At 39.1% G+C, this 25,613-nt stretch overlaps 1 protein-coding gene across 4 annotated transcripts; it reads right to left on the bottom strand.

Moving 5' to 3' along the window:
• Positions 1-385: 385 nt before the first annotated feature.
• Positions 386-24,825, bottom strand: DCUN1D5 (defective in cullin neddylation 1 domain containing 5). Of its 4 annotated transcripts, XM_040631282.1 has the most exons (8): positions 24,459-24,825; positions 22,356-22,447; positions 17,587-17,657; positions 17,081-17,172; positions 4,541-4,649; positions 4,352-4,456; positions 2,427-2,529; positions 386-712 (listed from the first exon to the last, which is right to left on the bottom strand). In XM_040631282.1, exons 1-8 carry the CDS (start codon positions 24,542-24,544, stop codon positions 657-659), a joined length of 714 nt encoding a protein of 237 aa, XP_040487216.1. In that variant the 5' UTR covers positions 24,545-24,825; the 3' UTR covers positions 386-656. The 4 variants fall into 4 exon arrangements, with proteins under 4 accessions (XP_040487216.1, XP_040487217.1, XP_040487218.1 ...); XM_040631283.1 differs by lacking the exon at positions 22,356-22,447; XM_040631284.1 differs by lacking the exons at positions 17,081-17,172; positions 22,356-22,447 and having other exon boundaries at positions 24,459-24,519.
• Positions 24,826-25,613: the final 788 nt, after the last annotated feature.

Below are 25,613 nucleotides of genomic sequence, written 5' to 3'. Positions count from 1 at the left end.
TGAACGCTTACTGACAATACTATTTAACGGTTTGGAAGCAAAATACCGGGACATAATCGTTCCAATTCTCAAATTTTCAGATAAAGCATTTGCAAATCTGGTTTCACAGAAACCCGAGCTGAGAGCCAGAGAACTCCCAATATCCAGAAATGTTTTTTATTAGTTGTATCAGAACATCATTATCCCAGAAGCCAAGGCCAATATTCTTGCTAATTGTTCACAGATGGTTATAATGAGCCATACCATCAGTGGACTATGTTGCCAAATACTGTTTAAAATCTTTAAAATTCCAAATCCATGGCGAGAAACATCCTTTAAAATTCAAGAATTAAAATGTACAAAAATAAATACCACTCTGACACTCAAGGGACATCTTCACTTTAAGGCCTTTGTCACAAATCTGAATCTTTATTGTTCTGAAATAAATGTTATAAACATAACTCAAAACAAAAGTTTCAATATTCAGTCTCAGAAGAGGTGTGGCTCAATGCCCATCACATGTAACAAGAAAACTTCCTTTAAAAAAAAGGAAAACAAAGTACTATGAGAAGTCTTTCATATGAATGAAAATGCACCCTTTGGATTTTTTCGTCGTCTCTTCAGCCTGTATACACGTGGGCGCCAAAAGGTTTGCATTTTCTTCACATTAGTTCTTGCTATGATGTTTGACGGATTTTTTGCCACTCAACAAATTCATCAAGAAGAACAGGCCCTAGAAATAAAGAAGCAATTTTTGTTAGGATTCAGTGAACTCATCCCTCCAACTACAGAACACACTGTCCATGAGCTCTGTGCCAGTGCTGAGGACGGGCCCTCTGGGGTCACAGAGGTTTTGCTCCCCGTCCTGCTGCTGGACTCACTGGTACTTGCTTCCCTAGCCTTTTCTTTTTGGACAGAAGGGACTTCCCACAATGGATATTTGCTGCAAGTTCATTCACAAGGTTCAAGTGTTCAAAGAACTCTCCAATAACCAAGTCAAGACTAACCACTCCTTTTTTCTACATGTTCACAGCATTCTGTTATTTAATTATTAAGGAATATGCAAAATGTTTAATGCAGTATTTCCAGGTTCCCTCACCAAGAAGTGTGTAAGCTTGTTGAAAGGGTGGCCGGTAACAGGACCTAGTATGAGTCTAAACACGCAGCAGGTGCCTAATCAATACCCAACCTGAGAACTGTTCTATAAAAGGCATTAGTATAAAGTGGGGGGTCCAAACTCATTTCCTGACAGAGGCCAGGTAGGCAGTTTAAATGAGCTCACTGTTCTCTCTTTTTAAATAGAGGAAAACTCACTCCAGAAACGAATGTGCTTGCTCTCTTTTTCTTAAAGCACACACGTTCTGGTGGTCTTTTTCTCTTGATTTCATAGACATACCTCTTTACTCTAAGACAAGCAGCAGGCAAGCTCGATAATAAACAGCAGCTGAAAAGCAAGCTAGCTGTTGGCATAAACTGCAGGCCAGCAAAGCGGGAAGTGAGTCCAACGGGAGCTACTACTCGGCTTCAGTCACTAATTCCAGGTACAATTTTGTCATATTTTCTTATTTTTCGAACAAATCTAGAAGCTTTCTTTTTATGCAAAAACTCTTAATTTAAAGGTTGACTCAAAACACACACAAATAATACACATCTGCAGGCCACATATAGTCCTTAGGCTTCTGGCTTACTGCTGCAACGTATTGCTTCTAAAAAGACTGTTAAATGTTATACCATTCTGTAGGGAGAGGTCACAATATATATATAGGGGGAAATAAAGTTACTCCTTTTTTAAATAAGTCCACAGTTCAACTGACATTTATAGGAATGTATCTTACCATGTAACCACGTACATGTATATAATAACGCATGTAACCAAACTGGTGGTGGAAACTGAAAACCTTTTACCATTTTAGAGGATGTGGCTTACCTAACTTATCATTACTTCAAAGATCTGTTTTAAGGCATTCTGCCCTTTCCACTGAAGAATACTGACTGATAACTGAAGTGACTGAAAGATTATATATATATTTTTAAGAGATTTTATTTATTTTAGAGTGAGAGAGAGCACATGTGTAAGTGAGCATGTGAGCAGGGGGAGGGACAGAAGGAGAGAGAATCTCAAGCAGACTCCCTGCTGAACATGAAGCCCAACGTGGGGGCTTGATCCCATGACCCCAAGATCATGACCTGAGCTGAAATCAGGAGTCAGGTGCTCCACTCACTGAGCTTCCCAGGTGCCCCTGCAGCATGGATTTCATAATATCCGTTCAATCTAAGCTCTTGGTCTACATTCTGCACCTGCCGCCCCCACACTTTCCACCTGATTCAATAGTGAAAGTTCCTGCCGGGAAGTTTAAATCCTTTATGGCAATGCTACACGAAAGTACATTCTTATCTGAGACTTTTAAGAATTTTATTTTCATAGGAAAACACTGTAGCATACTTACAAGCACCGTCTTCATCATAGTTACTAAGATCGGCATGGACAGTTCTGCTGAACTCTAACACGTTGTACCACTGATCTTTGTTCATAACACGATACTTTGATTGCTGTAGAAAATGATATAAATATTTTGAATACAAGCATTATTTATTAGGACTTGACTTCGGTAAATCTAGTTATAACATTTTTTTGTGATTTGGTCTTTCTTAAAACATTTCTTCCTCTTTAAATTAGCTGTGCTTCTAAGGAAAGTCTCAGGGACATTTACATGTTAACATTATCCCAGTTACGTTTTCCTTTATCTTTCCTTCATTTTAGAGAAGTAACAGGAGCATCGAAGACACTAAGAGTGAGGTAAAACTCGATGTCTACCTATGTATACACCTGTGGAACCACCCCTGCGCTCAGGATCGACAACCCATCCCGCACACACTGCGTCCCTTCATGCTGCCTCCCAGAACACCACTTCTTCACTGACGTTTAATGTTCAGCCATATTTTGAAGTTGGCATTGTTGGAGGCAGTGCAGAGCGCACTGGCGTGGGTTCAAACTCCACTCCTCCACGTACTTGGGTGACCCTGGGAGCATTATTTAACAACCAAGACCATTTCTTCATTTGCTGAAGAGGGATAAAAGAAATCAAAACAGTGTTATAAAAATTTAAAGAAACACTGTAGGTTGAACACCCTCCACATAACAAGCACTGAAAATATTTAGTTCTCTCAGCTCCCTTTACAGGTGAATATTTTAACATTCAGTTCTATTTATTTTTGCCCAAAACTAGTAATAGGAGGAAGATTGGTAACATCCATCAAAAACATCTACTTTACTAGCTTTCATTACACCCACTTTACTAGACTTAAAGATTTGAGTGTACACAAAACCTACTCATTTAAGTCCTCTCCATATCGTTGCTTTTCTTTCTTTCTTTTTTAAAGATTTTATTTATTTATTTGTCAGAGAGAGAGAGACAAGACACAAGCAGGGGCAGAGGGAGAGGGAGAAGCATGCCCCCCACTGAGCAGGGAGCCCGATACGGGGCTCCGGGGTCATGACGTGAGCCGAAGGCAGATGCTTTACAGACGAAGCCACCCAGGCGTCCCCCTATCATTGCTTTTTATGAGAAGCTTTAAACAAAATTACTCCGAGGAATTTGCTATGATAATCAGCTTTACGAGAAATCATTTTCAAAGCAAAAAGAAAAGTCATCTATCCTGAAGAAATGGTGAGAGCCATACTAAAAAAGCCTAAAACTGAGAAGGCACAAAAACAGAAAACCAAAGAAAGCAGTATCTCAGAACGACTGCGAGCGGTGGGTGCTATGTTAAACCTTCTAAAAGAATATTTTCTCCATGAATTCAGCATACATTCTTAACTCAGCACGCTGAAATATAGGATTATAGCCATTCTCATATTTGTGGACATAAAATATTTTAATTCTAATTATCTAGACTGAACCTAAGTGAAAAGTAAAGTTTTATTATCACTACAACCAGTTCCGTTATGCAGATCTCAGCCTAAGATCTTGTATTAAAGAAACCTGATTCAGAAGCTCGACATCTGTATACGAGCATCAACTCTCTTCTGCCAAGAGCCCAAGAAACGAATTCTGCATGAAGAACCTCTTTGCTAAAATGTATTTCTTGAAGGTTACTTTTTTTATGGGAGAGATGCAGGGCTGGAATCCAAGTATCTCATGTACAGAAAGTATTAATGAACATGAACTTGTGTCTATAAATAACAATATATATGTATACACTTTAACAGAAACTTTATTACTTAAGCAGATTTTTTTTAAAGCACAATATTTAAAAATCTATTTGTTTTTCCTCAAAGGTATATTTTCGATCAGATTAAACTTTAAAATCAATATTAAAATTTAATATTAACCAGATTAATATTTTCAAACCTTAATAAGAACATACATACCTCCAGGTACTGGTAAAATACTGAAAACAATGGCCATGTCCTTCCAAGCAGAAGAGCTAGCATAGACTTAGCGGTATCGATATCAAGGCTTCTCTGATCTTTATCCTAAAACATAAGGAAAAATTCTCCTGAGTGTGGTTTCAAGATTAGAAAAATGTTAAAATTACAAAACATGGAAATTCCACCTACCCTTGCAAAATCAAAGGCATATCTGTAGATATTCTTAAACGAAGAAATATCATTCAACTGTGAGCGCAAAAAGTCAAATTTGTTCTGTAACTTTTCTGTGCAGTCACACCTTAAATTAAAAAAGCCATATACATTATATAATCCAGAAAATTAAATAAAAGCATCTTTAGGGGGTCAGAAGAAAATGTATTAAGAGAAAAGTGAGTGCATTTATGAAATTAACCTAGGTTTAAAATTCTGATTCACAAATGTAGAGTTACTAACAAACTTGTTGCCTTCTATGTACCAATGGAATTTAAAAAAAGAAAAAGAAAAAAGAGAAAACCTGGCAATGAGTGAAAGTTCAGTTCAATGACTTTCCTTTAAAAAAATACAACTCAATCAAAAACTCTAGTAAAATCACAAATATCTCTTAAGAAGAGGTATATTAAAATGTGCTTTAACCTCATCACGTGTGAGGTTAAAAAGATGGCAGAACGAGGGTCATGAATCAGGCCTCTGTCACGTATTTCACTGGAAAGTTCTCAGGTACCAGCTTGGTGGAGATTAGCCATGAGTGGTTTAGAAGTCTGGGATATAACACAGAGAAAATGAACACACTATATTAGTGCTTCTGTCATAAACTCAGATTGCTACATTGTTAGTGACAACAATCAAGGTAAATAGTGGCAGCACCTGACCTCAAATAAGGTAGATATGCAGAAGAGTGCAAACAAGTTACCCATGTTATTTCTAAGGATCAGACATGAAACCTAAAAGGGCAAACAGAACCCTCACAGATCTCCACTGGCGTCCTGACTCACTGGGCAGCTCAGCGAAAAGCAATGGACGACGCTTTGCCAACGGTGCACGACGCTCTCACCTCCTGTCGGGCTCTAGCCGTAGCTCACCGACCCTTCCCAAGGGTCACAGCTATGCTCTGGCACATGGTACTGCCTCCACTCTACCCGAAAGGTGCTCCCTCCAACAGTTTCATAAAATATCACTGCCCGACACAGAACTCACATTGTGCCACCACTGACAGATCATCGGCCTCCCCTGCATTAAATCAGGGTGCCATCTCCTGTGACCCACAGTCTCCCACCCAAACTGAGTTTCAGTACTCATCATGGAGCAGACATCTAGCATTCTCAGATTTAATGAAGACCCTCACTATTCTAAGTCAAAAATGTGACACGTGACTCCTAATTTTATTAAGATGTAAATATTTTGGATGCATGTCTAACATTGATCAAACCTTGCATTCCTGGAATAAAGCCAAACTAGGAAATGTTACCTGTTTCATACATTGCTAGATTTTTTTAAGAGACAAGCTTGTCAATTTCATTCTTTCATATTCTTTACTAATTTTGATAACAAGCTCATAGCGTAAGCCTCAGAAAAACTAAATGACAATTATTACCCTTTTTTTCTGTTTTCTGAAAAAGTTTACTGAATACTAGAATTAGCATTTGTCCAAAATCAGCTGAAAAACCACCTGGGTCTTTTCACGAGGGAAGGAATTTTTAACTACTCAATCACCATTTTTAATGGTTATAGGATCATTCAGATTTTCTGCTTCTTTTTGAATCAACAGATCACTGACATCGTTTTTTGATAATTTATTTCACATATAATTTTATTTAAAGATGATTAAATTTGTAACATTTCCTAATATGCATTACTATTTATTTTTGCTTTTTTGTTTTTCTTAATCTTGCCAGAATTCCCTAATTTTGTCAATTGCAGCTTTGCTTTCTCTTTTACTAATGTCTGAACATCTTTATATCTCTTTTTCTTCAGGTTGATCCTTTCTCTAACTTCTTAAATTAGATTTACCCCAAAGATACAGATGTAGTGAAGAGAAGGGCCATATGCACCCCAATGTTCATAGCAGCATGGTCCACAATAGCTCAATTGTGGAAGGAGCCGAGATTCCCTTCAACAGATGAATGGATTAAGAAGATGTGGTCCATACATACAATGGAGTATTACTCAGCCATCAAAAAGAACGATTTCTCAACATTTGCTGCAACATGGATGGGACTGGAGGAGATTATGCTAAGCGAAAGAAGTCAAGCAGAGAAGGACAATTATCATATGGTTTCACTCATTTATGGAACATAAGAAGTAGGAAGATCAGTAAGAGAAGGAAGGGAAGAATGAAGGGGGGGTGAACAGAAGGGGGAATGAACCATGAGAGACTATGGACTCTGGGAAACAAACTGCGGGCTTCAGAGGGGAGGGGGTGGGGGAACAGGATAGGCCGGTGATGGGTATTAAGCAGGGCACGTATTGCATGGTGCACTAGGTGTTATACATAAGTAATGAATCATGGAACTTTATATCAGAAACTAGGGGTGTACTGTATGGTGACTAATATAATATAATAAAAAATTATTATAAAAAATTAGATTAGTTCATTTGGATTGAAGGTTTCTTTCTCTTTTAATATAACAATTAAGGCTACAGATGTTCTCTAAGTACAATTTTAGCTTCAGCCATAGTTCTGATGGACATTACTGCTGATAATCCACTTGTAAATTGGCTCAACAAGATGGTTTCAGAGAACTGGAAGGGTAAGAGTCTCACCAGTTTTAAAAGAAGACTGAAAGGTGGTGTTGGAGACAGCTAGCTAAAACAGAATATTTACATAAGATCCAAAGTTTTATAACATAATACGCAAAATGTCCAGGTCTCAATAAAAATTCCCCCATTGTTCAGGGGTCAACTGTATAGACAAATGCTGCCAGAAAATTTGGTTCTAAAAGGAAGCAGAGGAAAAGTGACACTTAACTAGTGTGGGATGGAAGGGGACAGAAGGCTCGCTTTTTTTTTATTAAACAAATAACTTTTGCTTTCAGGAAGATGAAGTAAATGTATTTTTTCCCTATGTCTCCTGCTAATTCAACTAAAAGCCCTGTACATTAGCTAAAAAACAAACATAAGGAAGAATCTGAAAGACTCTGAGGAAGAACACAGTGGTGAGTTTCCTGGGTTTTCTTTTGCCTTGTCTACCCCAGACCTGGAGATGAAGCAGTCAGAGACCAGAATGCCAATGACAAAAACGAAAAAACCAACAAGAACCTGCTCTCCCTCCTGCAAAACTCAAGCAGCCGAGCAAGAAAAAAAACTTTTAGAAAAAACACTCTTCTCTATTCAACCACCACAGAAAAAACTGGCTCCACGCCCACCTCCATCAGCAAAGACTGGATGAGGACCTCAACCGTCCACCCTCAGCAGGACGTGGGAAGGCCCTCCCTTTCACCTCCCGCACTATCAGTGGAAACCACAGAAGAGCATGAACTTCCACTCCAGCAGGCCGTAAGGAGCAGTGCCCCAGGGTAGTGTCAGTGGCCACCTCGGGGGGTGTGGACCTCTCACGCCTGCCAACAGCAATGAGGAATGCCCTCCTCCCGCGGAGGTGCTGGTTAGAGAAAGGTAGCTAAAATAGAAGGTTTAAATAAGATCCGGAGTTTCATAACAGTATTTTCAGGTTCCAATAAAAAAAGCACTTGTCATAGCAACAACCAAGATGTCAGGCAGAATGTAAAAAGAGCCAATATGTGCAAATACTGAAATGACAAGAAATGTTTAAAATGATTTGATGCGGATTTTAAAGCAGCTATTATGAAACTGCTTCAATAAGCAATTATAGACGAAGTAAAACAAATGAAAAGATAGCAAGTCTCAGCAAAGAAACAAAGTCTAAGAAAAGAAATGTAACATAAAAAAGAACCAAATGGAAATTTTTGAACTGTAAAATACAGGGCATACTTAAACCTTAATGTCTCAATAATTATATCAAATGTAAATGGTCTAAATGTACCAATTAAAAGACAGATTGAAAGAGTGGATCAAAAAGACCCACAAAACCAAAATGACCCAATGATATGCTATCTAGAAGAAACAGATTTCAAATATAACAGGGACAAATTGAAAGTAAGAGAATGAAAAGTGACACATCATGGAAACATTAGCCAAAAGAAAGGAGGGGTAGCTTTATTAATACCAGCTAATGTAGATTTCACTGGAAAACGCTATCAATCTCTAAAGACCAATTCTATACTATACCTTCCAAAAAATAAAATGTAAGGAAAAACTCTCCAATTCCTTTAATAAAGCCAGATTCACCTTGACATCAAAACCAATTAAAGGCAGTATAAAAAAAAGAAAAAAAATCACAAGAAAAAAATTTTAACTGTATATGATGATGGATGTTAAACTAGACTTACTGTGGTGATCATTTCCCAAAACACGCAAATATTGAATACATTATGTTATACACCCGAAACAATGTTATGTCAATTATGCCCCAAGAAATAAATAAGTAAAAGAAAATAACAGACCAGTATCTCTCATAAATCCCTAACAAAATACTAACGAAAAGAATTCAGCAGTATATAAAAACAATTACACACCATAACCAAGTGGGATTCACTCTAGGTAAGTAAACTGACTCAATATTCAAAAACCAATCAATGTAATCACAACATTAACAGTCAAAAAAAAGAAAAGCTACGTGATTAGACAATTTAATGCAGAAAAAGCATTTAAAATAGTTCATGCGCATTCATGTGAAAATCACAAGAAAACATGAAGAGGAGAACTCCCTCAGCCTGATAAAGAGCAACAACCTATAGCTGACGTACTTTATAGTAAGAGACTGAATGCAGTCCCGAGATGGCGAGGCAGGAAGGGATGGCACTCTCACCAGGCTTATTCAGCACCGTGGTAGAAGTTCCAGCCAATGCAATAAGTCAAGGAAAAGAAATAAAAGACATCCAAGACTGGAAAGGAAATAAAACGGTCCCCATTTCCCTATTTTATGTTATAATCATATGACATGACGATGTAGACAACCCAAGGAAGACACACATGCACAAAAACTTAGAGTGAGTTCTGCACGGTCACAGGATGCAAGACAACCACACAAAAATCAATTGTATTAGTAATGAGTATATGGATGCTGGAATTAAAAATACAATGCTATTTAGAGTGGCTGAAAATAAAAACTGAAACATTTACATGTAATTCTAACAAAACATACAGAATTTGTATGCTGAAAACTATACACAAATGATGAAAGAAATTAAACACCAAAAAGAGACATCTCTCTCTTGCATGTACTCGAAGACCCAAATAGTACAGATGTCAATTCTCCCCATATTCATTATGCAGTTTAACCAAACTCACAGTAAGATTTTTTTGTAGGTAAAAGGAAGATCATTCTCAAATTTTGGGAAAAGCAAAGGAATTGGAAGAGCTAAAACAATTTTGAAAAAAGATCAATCATCTCAGGGTCCTGGGATCAAGCCTAACGTTGAGCTCTGCACTCAGTGGGGAGTCTGACTGAGATTCTCTCTCTCCCTCTCTCTGTCTGACCCTCCCTCTGCTTGTGTGCTCTCTCTCTCTTAAACAAATAAATAAAATCTTTAAAAAAAAAAAAGCCGGGGGGGGGGGGAATCAGTCAGTCACGTGATTCCAGACTTAGTGCATAGCAGCTGTCATCTAGGCTGTGTGGTGCTGCCCAAAGGTTAAGACACAGATCAAGAGAGCAGAGACCCCAGAGACAGACCCACACACAAGTACGTCCAACTGATACAGGACAAAGGTGCAAGAGCCATTTAAGAGAGGAAAGACCTTTCTCAACAAATGGAAATGTGGAGCAAGTGGAGTTCTGTAGGCAAAGAACAAACCAAAACCCCTATCTTTTAAAAAATGAACTCAAAATGCATCACTGATTTAAAAGTAAAATATAAAAATATAAACCCTTCCAGAAAAAAACATATGATAAAATTCTCAGGACTTAGGAAAAGAATTCTTGGATTTGACACCAAAAGCACAATTCATAAAAGGAAAAACTGATCAACTGAACTTCGTCAAAATTAAAAACTTCTGCTCTGTCCAAATCCTTGTAAGAGGATGAAAACACAAGCTACAGAGTGGGAGAAAATATCTGCAGACCACATATTCAATGAAGGACTTCTATCTAAAACACACAGAAAACTCACAGTGAAAAAAAATTTATCCACTATGTCCCTTAGCCTCTTTCCTATTTTCCTCAGATATTACAAGTCACCGATTCCTACATTATCTACATCCACCTCTTTGTAACTCATCCATTGAGTATTAAATCTTGAGTATTTTTCACTTATGGAGATATAATTACACATATGAAATCTGATCATTTGACACCATTCTTTTTTCTTTAAATATATTTAATGTATTCATTTTATGCTGAAATTACAAAATACTAGCCTTAAAGAGTTGTGATTCTTAAGTTTAAGATCTGTTTCTCAATATGCTAAGTGCTTTTTGATTGTTAATTAATGAAAACTGAATCTTCTTCTGCAGAAATTGAGGCTTCTGCTTAAAATGTATTCTTATACAGAAGAATCACTTCCACTATACATACAAGACTACTACTTACCTGGGACATTTGTAAAATAGATTTTTGGCTTGTCATACAAATAATGAATTCCAGCTTTCATCTGCACGATGAAGAATTTTTGATAAGAATTCTCTCGGGGATAAGCCCTTCTCTGGATGTAGACGCAAGCCCAGGCAATCACATCTCTATCTACTGGGTAGGTGTGATATCAGTGACTTCATATGAGAGTTCTGATTCCCTCCCTACTCAGGCCTTGCAATTTTGTCTCCCATTTGCAATATGCACCACAGGTTAATGGCCAGAGCCTAGGTGACTAAGAATAGGTAGGTAACCTTAAGGTAAATGCCAGCTCTACAGATCCCTAAGGTATCACCAGCTCTTGTCATTTCTGGTCTCTAATTATCTTGCTTGATTTACAGTCAAGTACAGGCATGCTTTTTAAAACATGCTTTTATATTTTATCCAGCATTTAAGTGTTTTACATGATAAATGGTTTCTTTGCACATTTAGTCTGTCATATGGCCAGAAAAAGAAATCGAAATTTGGATAAGTTAATTGTCCAATTTGTCTGGGGCCTAGTTCCTATGTATGAATGAGTGTATGATATATTTCATGCAGAAAACAAGAAAAGCGTATTCTTACTATTTATTAAAAGTGTATTACTTACTATTTCATTAAGTGGCTTTTATCAGCACAAAAATTCTTCATTATGTGAAAAATAAAGCTTTAATGGCACTGAAAATTTAGTTAACTTCTACGAGAGGGATGTACAAAAGAAACTAATTCTTAGATTACACATGCTCCTGCAATGTTGTTTGAAAATCTGGATGTCCTCAGCATCCCCAGAGTGATCAGGTGACAATGTTCCGGGGTGCTACATTTTAAGGAGCACTACCTTCCTTGTATACCTATCTTAAGTAGAGGCCTCATCTTTCAAACCTTTGTAGCTTTCTGAGGAAGTGCTTTTCATATATATTTTAGTGATGTGATTCACATTTTCACACAAAATCTCATTCAGAATCTTAATACACTTGAGACTCAGGAAGGCAAATACGATAGAGGATGCTTCCCTACGTTCACAGGTTCCTCCTCTCACTGCCACCAGAGTTTGAAATCATTCTTCAGGGCCTGGCATATAGAAGCATTCCAAAATTATTTGTTAAACAGAAGTATGAATACCAAAAAGAAGCCACAAAGTACGTATGTATTTAATTACAAAAAGTTTCAAAATCCCTACCTGGGGAAAGGTTAGTGGGAAACTGTAGTTCCGATAAAATCATAAAGTGTGTAAGTGGTGACTTACAAGTTACCAAGTTGGTAAGAATCCAAGAAATCACAATCTTTTCCGAATATTTTTACATTCCACAGGTACACAGAGCAACGATATTATTTAGGGTATGATCTCAATAAGCTGAAGACAGAAGGTGAAGAACCAAGTTTCCAGTCAGAGAGACCAGCTGTAATTCCGACTTCTGCCACTGCAACTACGTGGCTCCTCATAACACGTCAGGAGCAGTGACCGACAACCGTGAGGTTACAGAAGAACACCCGACTTACGTGATTACAACAGCTCTTAGCCTGAGATGCTCCTTCTGAGGCAAATGGCTTAAAAGTCACCTGCACCCTGCTGCCTCTGTCCAAACTACCGCAGACCATTCCTGATGGTCTACCTCAATCCCGAGCAGAGAGAGAATCAAACAGAACAACGAAAAGAAGAGTGGAAGACACAAGAGAACAAACTTCCACGTTTAGTACCCATATCATAAAGACTGTGAAGGGACCCAGCAAACCCGGTGAGCATACCCAAGCAATCACTAACACTACAACTCTTACAGTTAACCTAGCCCAAACAGACTCAGAGGTTATAATGCCCATAGCTCATAACTTGGCAAGTTTAGAAAGGACATTTCCATTGAAGTAAAAAGAAATGCATACTTCACTAGTACACAATCAAATAAAACCCCACAGACTTTAGGGACACTGGCACCATAGGGTACCATTCCCCAAGGCCACCGTGGTTAGAGTAGAAACGAGTTTAAATTCCAACATTAGGACCTGCACATTAATTTCCCAAGTATTGCTAAATATTTGATTAGCAAGGGAGGCTTTTAAATTTCTGCTTCTTTAAAGACCTCGAAAATGAGAAGAAATAACCATTTATGTATTAGATCTACGTGAGATTCTCTTCCTTAATTAGAGAAGTCCCAATAAATATGCTGTGACATGCTGATATACAACAGAAGAATCTTACCTACCAAGTTCTGCATCTAGAACTTTCTCCTAATAAGGTCTACTGACCAAAACAAAATGGTACATTCCTGGGGATACTTGGAGATGTGGAGAGGGGCATTTGAAATTGTCAGGGAGAGCAGAGGGGAAGAATGCTAATGGCAATTAGTAGTTGGGCCGCAAATGCTAAATGAATGACAGTCACACAGCACACACACCACAGCACCCTGTCCACCTCACTCTTCCATCCCCACCAAAAAGTCGGATAAATGCTCCCCATTCCTCTCTCACCTAAATCCAGTCAAGCCAGCTCACTGCCTTCAATCTTCATGGTCCGGGGCTCACTACAGACAGCGGAGGGTGTACAACCTGTAACGTAGCCACAGGCAGCGTACCTGCTGCCAGTCTGGGCAGGTCCTATCCTCCTACCTCATCTTCTCATGATCATAATCAAGTACAGTCTTTTCAGAGCTCCATGCTGACTGTTTTCTCCACCAACATGGTATTCCACCCTTGCTCCAATACCACCCACCGTCAGCTAGCACACGCGAGAAAAGTTCTCCACTCCAGCCACTGAGCACCCTTGGAATCCCGCATCCACGGATGCAAGGAAGAGGAAGATCCGCATGGAATGTGTTGTGCTTAGCAGCGCAGGTGCGTTGTAATGGGGATGAGGTCTGCAGTTTTCATAAGGCTCTCCCAAGAGTCTACGACCATCAGACATTAGAATAACTGCTCTCTCGCAAAGTGTCTGCTATCTGATAGTTTTTACTGCCTGGAACATAGGATTTAAGCTCTGTCCACATGTTAGCCTAGGCTCTCCATAATGTAGCTATTATCCCCACTATCTGGAATTCAAACCTAGTCTGTCAATTTTCCTTATGTACCTTTGGATTAGAACCAACCAGACCACTTCCTTCACACACACGTTTTCCTCTCCCAAGGCTCTGCTCATATTTCTCTTCAGAAGTAACATTTCCTATATCCTTAAGCATCAAAATCCTCATCATGCTTCAAGGCCCAGTTCAAACGATCCACATCTACAGATTTTCCTGTCCACTCAGCCTCAATGAATCTCATTAGCAGCTGTGCTTCCACACTCGAGCGCCCCTCACGTTCCACCTGGGGGTCAGGTGACAGCATCACAGGGCACTGCCCACCCTCTCAGCATGGTCAGCAGAGGGCAGAGCCAGCCTTCTGCCTCACCGTGGCCACAGGTAAGCGGCACGGCATCCAGCAGAGCACAGGTGTTCACTGTACGTGTCTACAGATCAAATCCCATCTGAGGGGCAACCTGGCAGTTACTGAACAACGATGGAAACGAGAGTAAAATCCCTAGAAAGGATGTGGCAACCGCATCCTCTGAAACCTACAAAATGGCCATTCTAGTCTAATTATACACAAACTCACCCCCACAAATTCTTCCGCACAAAACAGAAAAGCAGATCATATACAAAAAGTTTGTATGAAGAAATAGCCTTAAAATAAATGAGTGTACGGAAGTATTCTACACAACCACAGATCTTAATTAATCACGGTTGTGACAGTCTACTTTTCTTGAGCATTGTCTATATGTTTTAACTACCAGGCTGTTTCTACTCCTTAGCAGAGCCCCACTAAAGTTTTCTAAGGGTTAAAATGAATTAATCTGAAATAAATGAGAACTACATTAAGACAATTCAGGGACCATCAAATAACTATGCCCAGGTTAAATCAAATCCTAGAGATATGAAAAATCTAAGAAGGGAATGGAGTCTGTGAAGTTTTACATTTTATGACTATATGTATTAAACAAAACCAAGTATACCAGGCAACTACAAAATCAAAAATTAAGACTTCTATACATGCTTTCATCTCTCCTCCTTTAAATTCTAAACTACTGCAGTCTTTGCAAGTTTTTTACAAGAAAACTCAGGGAGTAGTCCGACTTAGCTAACTGATAAGAGATACTTTGTACTTCACATAGCAATCTAGACTGTGGGGGAAAAAACCACTATTTTCCCAGTCAAGAGTGCTCGCCTAATTTGAGCAGCAAGGTTTTACAGCATAGAGTAAAGCAGAGGGGCAGGGGATAGTAAACGAGTGAAACAGAAACTTCGGGGTCAATTTTAAGTGTTCAATAACTGCTTTTATGTTGTGTAGCTTGTGAACTTCCTATAGAAAAGATGTGCTAATAAAAAATATGTTCAAGGGTTAAGTCAATTTCTGTTCTTGTACCCAAAGCCATATGCTAATTATTCTAATTATTAGAACTGCTTTGTGTTTACACATTTCTGTTATACAATACAAAGGCTCTTTATATTATGTCAAGTTATGCAAAAACAAATAATGAGAAACTTTTTGGTTTAAAAATACACAAACACTTGTTAGCTGGGATATTCAAAAAAGCAATATACAAAAATTCGGCAGAAGCATTACAAAAAGCATTTATAGTGCCAAATAAAATGTCTTACAATCAATAAGCCACGTTACAACTCATATAAATTTCAATAAAACAGAAAAAACTATATGAAAACTAGTTTATATTCTTTGTATACTTGTCTGTGTATTTTATCTTTCTCCAAAAAGTTAATTGAAGGTTGGATATTTCCAAAGAATTTCAGAGTCAACATCATTTTAATTTAGTATGTTATGACACCTACATGAATAACAGAATTCAAGCCTGGTTGTAAATAGTACGATTCAAGACGTTAATAATGGCCCTTTATTTTATGAAGAATGCTAACATATATGCAGACAGATAATGCAACAGGAAGTATAGTATGCTAGACTGGTAATCTGGAAATTTAAATTCTAGGTCCTAGCTGAGCCACTAAATAGCTACATAAACCTTGGCAAACGTTTTGTTCACCTCTCTGAGTCTGACTCCTTATCTCACCTATAAGTAATTGAAATGACAGGGTTGATTTTACGTTCTATTCTAGAAATTATGGTTTGGCTCATATAAGCAAAGTTTTTTACCTAAATAAGTAAGAAATATCTACATGTTAATGCTGGTTAAAAAGGATAATTACAAAGTATTACATGCTGAAAATTCAAATATAAAAATTCAAGTTCCTTTTGAACAGATACACTTAAAAAAAATGACAGGTATTCTGATATTTAAGGACATGCAAACAAGTAGTAAAGAATAGTTAAATGTGTCAATAAAAGCATAACCACAACAGGAAACCACATGGCTAATTAACCCCCAGTTTTTGGCTCAAAAGTATTATAAATTAATGCTTCCTCTATTTTAGAATGTTAGTAATTAGTAACATCCTGCATGAACATTAGGAACATGGCATAATTTAAAAATAACACATAATTACTGATTCTGAAACTAAGCACACTTTACTCTGGAAAGTCAAAATCACATCATTTTTATACAGAAACAATTCTGAAACCTCAAGAAAGAGCTGGAAGGCAGCATCTGAGAGTGTAACTGGAACGTGGCTAGGGGCTGCAAGGGAGCCTCACAACCTTTCTACTTTTCTTCTTTGTAAGATTAATTTGGCAAAAAAGAAATAATAGAACTGCTATGTAACTCTATCTTCAAATATGTTTTCAAAATCAAGCATAAAATTGCTTAGGACTGCTTAGACTGCCCCAAGAACCAACTCCTTCCAAGCAGAACTCTATATTCAGAGAAGGAAATCCCTTATCGCTCAAACAATCTGTGTGTAAATAACTCTGATCACAGACCTCCAATACACCCACCAAGAGCCAGTGATTTTAATTAGACTGTACTGAGGTTCTCAGAGAATATGAAAAATGGGGTAACTTTCATTTTGTCAAGACCACAATATAAATTTTGTCAATCTCTAACTGATTGATACAGATCAAACCAATTTGATTACTTTAAGGTAAAACCTTACTCCTAAAAATTATGAAGCACAAAATATCAATTAAGATCTTCAAATAGGCCATCAAATTTGTTTTTTAAAAAAATGTCTTACTGTAATGAAGTCATCCCCTTTAACCATTCTTCCTTGGTAAAAAATCCCATGCTTTCAGCCTCCAATTTCCACGCTAAAACTAACATAATAATCTGGAAAGAACAGAACATAAAGGATAGGGGAAAAGTCAGCACAGAGATAATCATGTCTATATTTATCACGGAGAGCATTTTTATACAACTATTTCCATCCTTCAACTATTAAAAGAGTACAACCTCTGGAATTATTAACTCCAAAGAAATTTAGATGGGCCAATTTTTTAAAAGTAAAAAGTTCTAACAGTTTCTGAAGGTAGACTCTCTCTCACTCTATTACAAATGATATTTGTACCAAGAAAGAGAACACGTGCCCAACTAAAATTGATTAAAAATACAAAAATGACAATCTACAGTATTAAACATGAAGAAACAAAATCCTCATATAAGATTAAAGTGTCCCAAATTTTAGAAATTTATAAATATGCTATACCCCATTTGTATTCCATTCTACTTAGAAATAAAACATACATTTTCAGGTTCAACACCAATGTCTTCACAAAATTTTTCCATTCCTTCTGGCCCTACAACTTCATCAGGACCTTCAAAGACAAAAATAATTTACATATTTTATTGTTATAATTTAATACCAACATAAAACATAAGCCATTGTACTAAACGCATCTATGAATACACCGTAACATTTTTTGTAAATAACAAAATTTGAATTTTGACAGATTTTTGATAAAATATAAATATTTGCTACATGATTTAAAATGTAAAATTTCTGAAATAATCTTTAAACACTTTACAAAATGAAAGTAAGGGAAAAAGATGAAGTGGCATTAGTATCAGTCATTTGTACAGTAACTTGAACCTATCCATTAAAAAAAAACATTTACTGACAGCCTTCCCTGAAGAAAATTTTTGGCAATGCGTAAATGTAAAGAAGCATAAATTTTACTAGAATGTGTAGGACCAGAACACAATTCAAGACAGTAATCAGAGAATACCTGTTTTCTTACTAAAACATAAGGTCATTTATTACCCTTTTGAAATACAACCAATTAAAATTTAATACTTTAAAAAGATACACATATTTTGAAAACAATAACTTAGGAAAATTACTACTTCCCTTATCATCTTGGCTCTAAAATAGACAGCAAAGCATTAATTATGCCACCTTAATATAGAAACAAAAGTTTAATCCCTCAATTAGCTTATATCTACCACTTGTCCAAGAATTAATGATACTTAATTTGTTTCTTATTTTTCTCCCTTAGTAGCACTAAATATAAATCAATACATCAATTTTCCTATTTCTTTATGTTATCAGATTCGAAAAGATAGTAATTACATCATTGCCAGGTCTCTTTTGTAACTCTCTAAGATTACCACAAATCTGTTACAACATGGATGGACCCAGAAAGCATTATGTGAAGTGAAGTAAGTCGGAGAGGGACGGATAACATATGATGTAACTTATATGTGGAATCTACAAACAAACAAGCAAAAAAACCCCAAACTCATAAATACAGAGAACAGATTGATGGCTGGCAGAGGCAGGGATTGGTCGGGGGGGGGGGGGGGGGGACACACACAAAAGGTACAAACCTCTAGTTCTAAAGTATGTAAGTTCTGAGATGTAATGTACAGCATCATGACTACAGTTAATACAATATTGAAGGTTGCTGAGAGTAGATCTTAAAAGTTCTCATCACCAAGAAAAAAAATTTCCGACTATGTATGGCCAAAAAAACCCCCTTGTTTTCCTTTCGTAAGGACTTATAAAAATCCTGCAGCTTTATTAATCATGGACTAGACCATGGCTACTCGATGGTGGTGTCATTGTGCACCATCATCATTAGTTCACAAATACAAAATGAAGCCAACGCCCTACGGTTTTCTCTTCACAGAAGAGTAGAGCCATCTAGCACGTGGGCCAATATATTCTTGCTGCTTCAGATGAGATCCAGGCTGCTAAGAGGACATTAAAACATGGTCTGAAACCAAAACCCTTATTTAATTTTCTGGTTTAAATAAGTACTGCAGTTATTTATGCAGTGAGGTGTTAAAGGTGAGAGGGGTGGTAATTACAGGATACTTTCACTTCCTAATATATATTTGGAGGATTTTTTTACGAGAACGTGTTAATTATGTAATTTTAAAAGCATATACAATAAAGCTGTTTAAAATATAACTGAATATGTATCCCTATATGTGGTTTGGTTGAAAGTAAAAATTAGATAAAAAATTTAATGGAAGAAAACAAAGTTTTTCTTCAAGCCATGACAAAAAATGTATTATAAATTTTTCCTACGAAAAAGAAAACTGACTTGCCCTCAAAGCTGCCATCATTAGTAATCAAAAGAGAGAGCTGAAGAGTTGTGTCGAGAACTATCAGTTACTATCACAAAATACAGCCTCCCTAGAAACTGCAGGACTAGTTAGTGGTTAACATTTGATGAGAATCAAGCTAAATTTTGTTACAGGGAGATATACAAGACATACACAAGACCTTTCTGTAAATGTTAAGTGAGCTTCCCAAAGCAAGGCAAGTAATTACAAATCTAACTCTAAAACAAGGTCAATACCAATGTTCTTTTCCCGGACTGCATAATGTTAGTTCTACTTATTGAAATATACTCTTCCAATATATCTACTCTGCAGCTGACTTTAACTCTTTCAGGCAAAAAGAAGTTTCCATTCAATCTAAGAAGCTATGCGAATGATTTAGTTCACTCTACCAGCTGGTAGAACTTTAATATAAGTTAGCAATTCTATCCTGTTTTTTCAGTTCTTTGTAAGATTTTAAAAGTGCCTTTTCACATTCCACACTTTTGTTCAGTAATAGGACCCCTGTATTACTGAGTCCTTGCTAATGTACGTATCGCTCAAGATGAGAGGTCTTGTGAAAGAGCAAAACCATCAGGCTTAACACACATCACCTACGGTATCATATTAACAGAATCAGTGGTAAAATATGTTTTAAAAGAAAAAAAATCAATTTTCTTTTTTTCATAACCATAAACTGTTCGCAGCGATATCTGCAGAATCTAAAACCATGCCAGCCATCGCAGATGCTCAGGGAAAATACTGTGCTCCATGAATGACACAGCACGTTCAACGTGAGCTACACAGGAGCTATCCTGTTAATCCTGGGACAGAACGGTCAAAATCCACAATGAGAAAATCTAATGCCGTAATGCTATTGCTGTGTTAATAAGAGCTTACATTTACTGAGTTCTGATTACATTCCAGGTGCTGCGCTAAGTGCTTTACATGTATTATTCTCAGTAGTCACAATGACTACTACAAATGAACAGTGACTGTTCATTTGGTAAATGACTGGTTTTTCCTTGTCAGTTAGGTCTCTGCCCAAAGTAACGTCTAGAGAGGCCTTCCCTAATCACCCGACTTGACAGTCCATCCAAACTTTCTACTTTCCATCCCTACACCTTGCCATATTTTTACTTTTATAATGCTCCACTCACTATAATTGTCTTGCCTACTTACCTATTTATTGTCTGTCTTCCCCACTAGAAGGCAAGTTCCTCGAGGGCAGGGATCTTGTCTAACTTGTTCACTACGATATCCCTGGCGCTTACCAGTGCCTGACACACAGCAAATGCTCAATAAATATTTACTGAATGAATCATTCAATAAATGACGTAATGTAAATTACCCTCAAGTACATTTACTAATATTTTTTTTGTATAAGGAAAATTAGTTGCTGTGTATGTACTTAAATAAAGAAACTATAAGATAGTAGTAATTAAAAGCATAGGCTCTACAATCAAAATGACCAAACTTTGAATCCGGGCTCTTGTCACTGTATGATCTTGGGCGAATTACTCAACCTAAACCTCAGTTTTTTCATCTATAAAAAGGGATAACACTTCCTAGTTAACAGAATGACTGTAAGGAAACATTATATAATTAAGTATGATTTTTGAAATAAAGACAGCAATTATGCTGGCTACTACAAAAATGTTAGTATAGGAAATAAATGTTGAGCTAAATAGAATATTATGCTACCCATGAAAGTCCCAAGGAGAGGAAATACAAATAAGCACGAAAGAAAAAAAAAATGGACTAAATTATACTATCTCTTTATAAGTGACCTTTTGATTCTATAACATGAATTCCAGTAAAACTGGCATTTTGAATAATGGGTCAACATTTAAATGGAGGTCAGTAAGAAATGAATTCCCTTCATTTAATTTGGGTTAGACATTGTCTTGGGATGCCAGTAATAGCAGTTTTTCTGGTCTAGAAAGAATCTGTTCTGTTACAAAACAATTTTTAAATTATACTTTGGGGATCCCTCAGCTGGTTCAACAGTGAAGTTGCTGTCCCCCATCAATAGTCTTACTTCCCATACAGTCAGCCTAAACTTATACCTCAAAACGCTGAGAATGATAGTATAAAAGGAGGAGGGAGAATCTATAAAACCATTAATTCCAAAAGACCAAAACTATTCTGAGAAAAAAAAAATGTTTTCGTACGTGCGTATGAAAAAATTAGTAACAAATGGGAAACAAGTATTCTTTTTCATATGTGTGCTTAACAGTGACCTCTCCTCCCTGGCTCTGACTTTCACCCCCAGGCTACAGCTCTACCCCAGATCAGGGCTTCCAGCACTTAGGATTTAGCTTCAGTTAGCTCCTTCCAGAAGCCCTTCCCTGACACTGCCAAGGCTAGGTGACATGTTCCTCCTCTGAGCTCTCACAGGACATCTTCCTAATACAGCATTTAGCACACTGTATTAGTATCAGTCTGCTTACTTTCTGATTTATTACCACATTTCTAGTAGAAATGAAGAGGGCTGAACAGCAACGATTAAGGGGCACATGTGTTGTGTAATGACAGATCTGAATCTTAAATCTTTTACTATGCCTCCCCAAAGTTTCAGAAAATGTCAGTTTGGGTTCAGAAAATTTTCAATAGAATATGGAAAAGAAAAGTAAGAACTATATAGAGCATAAAATGTTTTGTTACATACTTTGTGTTTTCCAGAATATTAAGTCTACTTTAGTTAATGGACATAAACCAATAATGTATCTGTTTACAAACTGTATCAATAGTAAATGAGTTTCACCCCCTCACGAAATATGTACTGAAAATATCATCCTGACATGGCACCAAATGCTTAGTCTACCCATAATCCTCAGTCTTGACCCTGATCCCAGGACACAGCACTAACACAAAGCAGGCCTGAAATAAATGATTTGTTAAATGAATGAACCAAAAAATTGTTAAAGCATGTGACTGATATCTTCTTATATTAATTTCATTACCTGCATACTCATAAAACCAAGCCAGGCACTTCTTGCTTGAAAAATGTTCCTCTCCACTTATTAGTCTAGCAGGGGGTTGGGATCTGCAATAGCTTAGAAAACACACAAATGCCTAAGAATTTTATCAAGTCTCAACTTTCAGTGAAAAGCTAAGTTCAATATGAACTACTTCAATTCAAAGTAAACAAAGAACTTTTTTTTTTTACAGCGGGTGTTTTAGGAAAAAAATTGGAGTTGTTTAGTATTTGCAATTTGAAACAGTAGTGTATACGTCATATTTTCTTGCTAACAAAACCCAAATGCTACTTTGCTCACTATCAAAATCCAAAAATATCAACTAAAATCATTTCCCCAGATTTCAAATGACCACACGGAAGTTCAACCTAATGGTCTCAAGACAAGACTAGTAGTTGGGAAAGTATTAATATTTATAGCGATTGTTCTGCTGACTTGTATGGAAATTATATTTGTGTATAATATGCATGTTTGAAAACAAAATCTTACAAACTATATTTTGATACTTAATATTTTTTAAAAAATCATAATTAACAGTTGTTTATTTATCATCTGCCAAACTTAGATATTTAAAGATAGAAGATGATTTAGGACCCAACAGTATAATTAAATTCCAGGATTAAAAACATAACAGTAACTGAAAATATGAAAATAATAATTGTACAAATAATTGGGCCAAAGCTATTTAATCCCAAAGCCTACCTCTTCCACAAAATCATTAAAGGTTGGGAAGTTCACAAATGGCCTTTAGGATTTAATGAACTTCAAGGAGCTCAGATAGTTACACCATCACAATGACCTAGAAAAGGTACAACTCTAGCTACTGAGTAATGTCATAAATAAGGGTACCATATTTAACATTTTAAGTTGATAGAGCAAAGTATCACCTGAGTTTTAATAACTGACTGCTTGGCTATGTTAATGTGCTTCATTTAAATAATTTTCATATGTTAGGCACTTAAGATGGCTACAAGTTAGAGTAATAAACTTATGAGCTGGTGGAGCAGCGCTGTCACATTCTTGTGTTGAGTTACCAAGAGATATAAGAAAACCTTACCATCTTTCACAATAATAGCCCCAAAATATCGTTAGTGATAAAGTAAAAAATTCCGTCAACAAGAAGGGAAGATGCAGACTAAGTAAATTGGCTCCCTCGCTTTTGAAGCAGCTCTCTCTGTAAGGAGCTCTGTCATTACCTGTTTATAACGCTGACTACAGTCCTCGGTTAATGGCAGCATCTGAAGTTGTTACATCAAGTGCCAACCAGTGATACAGTCAGACACCCAACGAGATGTAGAAAAGAGCCACTTCTTGCACCTAAATTGCAATGATTTTGTGCAGCACCCAACGTTGCTGTGATCCCTCATGACATGCTACAGTGGGATCAAAGAGCTCTAATTACAGCTCTGCTCTATCTTCTTTTTCTCCAAGAGGATACTGAGCAAAATAAGTCCCAATTTATTAATATTTATACCGAGAGCTAACAGCATCTTGAATGCTAGAAAACAAAACCGCAGGCAGGGCCTTTCTAACTCTGCACGTAGGGACTTGGCGCAGGTGGAGGCACTACCCTTCCAGAAAATGGGCTTACTGCTGTTATTTTCCGGCTGAGACCCCTCCAAAGACTCCATTTGGGGGCCAATTACAGCACAGGGAGCTTTCTTTCCTAGCCCTGGCAGTTGTCAGGTCGACATTACCCTTCCTCGCACGCTACAAAGAGATTCTAGAAGTGACCCTTCTGTGGACCTGGACTCACTTGCAGGTCTGGACGAAAGTTGGGGCGGGGATGCAGGGAGAAGGAGGCGAGGGGCAAGGGCCGAGGACGCAGCTGCCGTGCGCAGTCCCGTCTCCCCACCCTCCCGGGCACGCAGAGACCAAGGTGAGGCAACTCCCGCAGCCCCTCCCGGGGCGCGCACGCCGAGCACGAGGTGCAGGCGGACGCAGAACCTCGCGGAGTCCTGCGCCCAGCAGCCGGCTTTCTCGGCGGGGGCTCGCCTCCCCAGCCCGAGCCCCGGAGCCCCGGCCCGCCTGCTGCTCCTCTGGGCGCCCAGCAAAGGAGGGGAGACGGAAGGGGGGGGGAGGCGATACCTGGAGATTTTACACTTTTTGAGGCCTCCGTCCTCCGCCACGGCCGCTGCCACCCCAGGGGATTTTCTCTTCTTCTTCACCGGCATCTTCCGCCCTCCCCGGCAGGGCGGCCAGGGGAGCCGGGGCAGGGGGTCGCTGTCTGCCGGAGACGCCTCAGTGCTGGCAGCCGGCTCCCAGACACAGCAGCAAGAGGAGGAGCAGAGCCGCCAGCCCGCGGCACAGCGGCCCAGCCCGGCCGCAGCCCGCAGCCGGATCTCCGCCCCGTCCTCCTCTGCTCGCGGCCGAGGGCACTGCTCGCCGGCGGACACTGCGGCTAGCTCGCACCGGGAAGAGAGAACGCGGACAGCGCGGCACCTCCACTACTCACACACTCGGGGAGCGAGAGGCTGGCTCTGACCCGGATGCGGACCGCCCCGGGCCGGAAATGACGCAGCGCGGCGCTGGCCGCCGGCAGGGGCGTGGCCCTACGTGGGCGGGGCCGGCGCTGCGCGCCTGCCGAGCTGGGTGGTGTGGCGGGGCAGTGGACCGGGCCGGCCTTGTCCCTGGTGCTGCCGGTAACCCCTAGTCATCTGCGGCCCAGAGTGAGCCGGTGGAGCAGGCCGCGGGGCACCCGCCGCCCGGGGCTGCCTGCCACTCCGGGCGTGTTTCCTCCGGGGGCGGCCTGGAGCCCTGGCTGTCGCTGTCCCGGCTTCCGCCGAGCTCGCCGTCCAGGTGAGGGGCACCGGGTGGCGGCCGACCTGGCGAGGAGGGCCCCTCACAGATTCCCCGCCCCGCCGCTGCGGAGGAGCGCCCGCTCCTAAAGGTCAGCGCGGGCCAGCGCGCTCCCGGAGAAAGCCGGCGCCGTGAGCCTGCGTGTGATCCGAGCCTGCCTCTGCACCGCGGCCGTGCTGCTGGGTGGGGGGCGACTCGGGCACTTGACGTTCAGCCCCGGGGCTACGGCTCCGGAGACGCTGCTTCCACCCGCCCGCCAGCTGGGGCGTCGCGTGTGCGTAGTGCCAACTGGACGGACCCAGGGCCCAGACCAGTCCGTGCCACTAACGCGCAGTCCGCTCGCTTTGCCTACGAGTTTGGTTTTTCGTCTGTTTAGATTCCACAGAGAAGTTTGATCATCCAGTATTGTAATCTGTCTGATTTCTCTTAGCCGCATGACTTCAA

The sequence above is a fragment of the Ursus maritimus genome, unplaced genomic scaffold (genome assembly GCF_017311325.1).
Source record: "Ursus maritimus isolate PB19 unplaced genomic scaffold, ASM1731132v1 scaffold_16, whole genome shotgun sequence".
Taxonomy (NCBI): Eukaryota; Metazoa; Chordata; class Mammalia; order Carnivora; family Ursidae; genus Ursus; species Ursus maritimus.
This window is presented reverse-complemented; position numbering and strand designations above follow the sequence as displayed.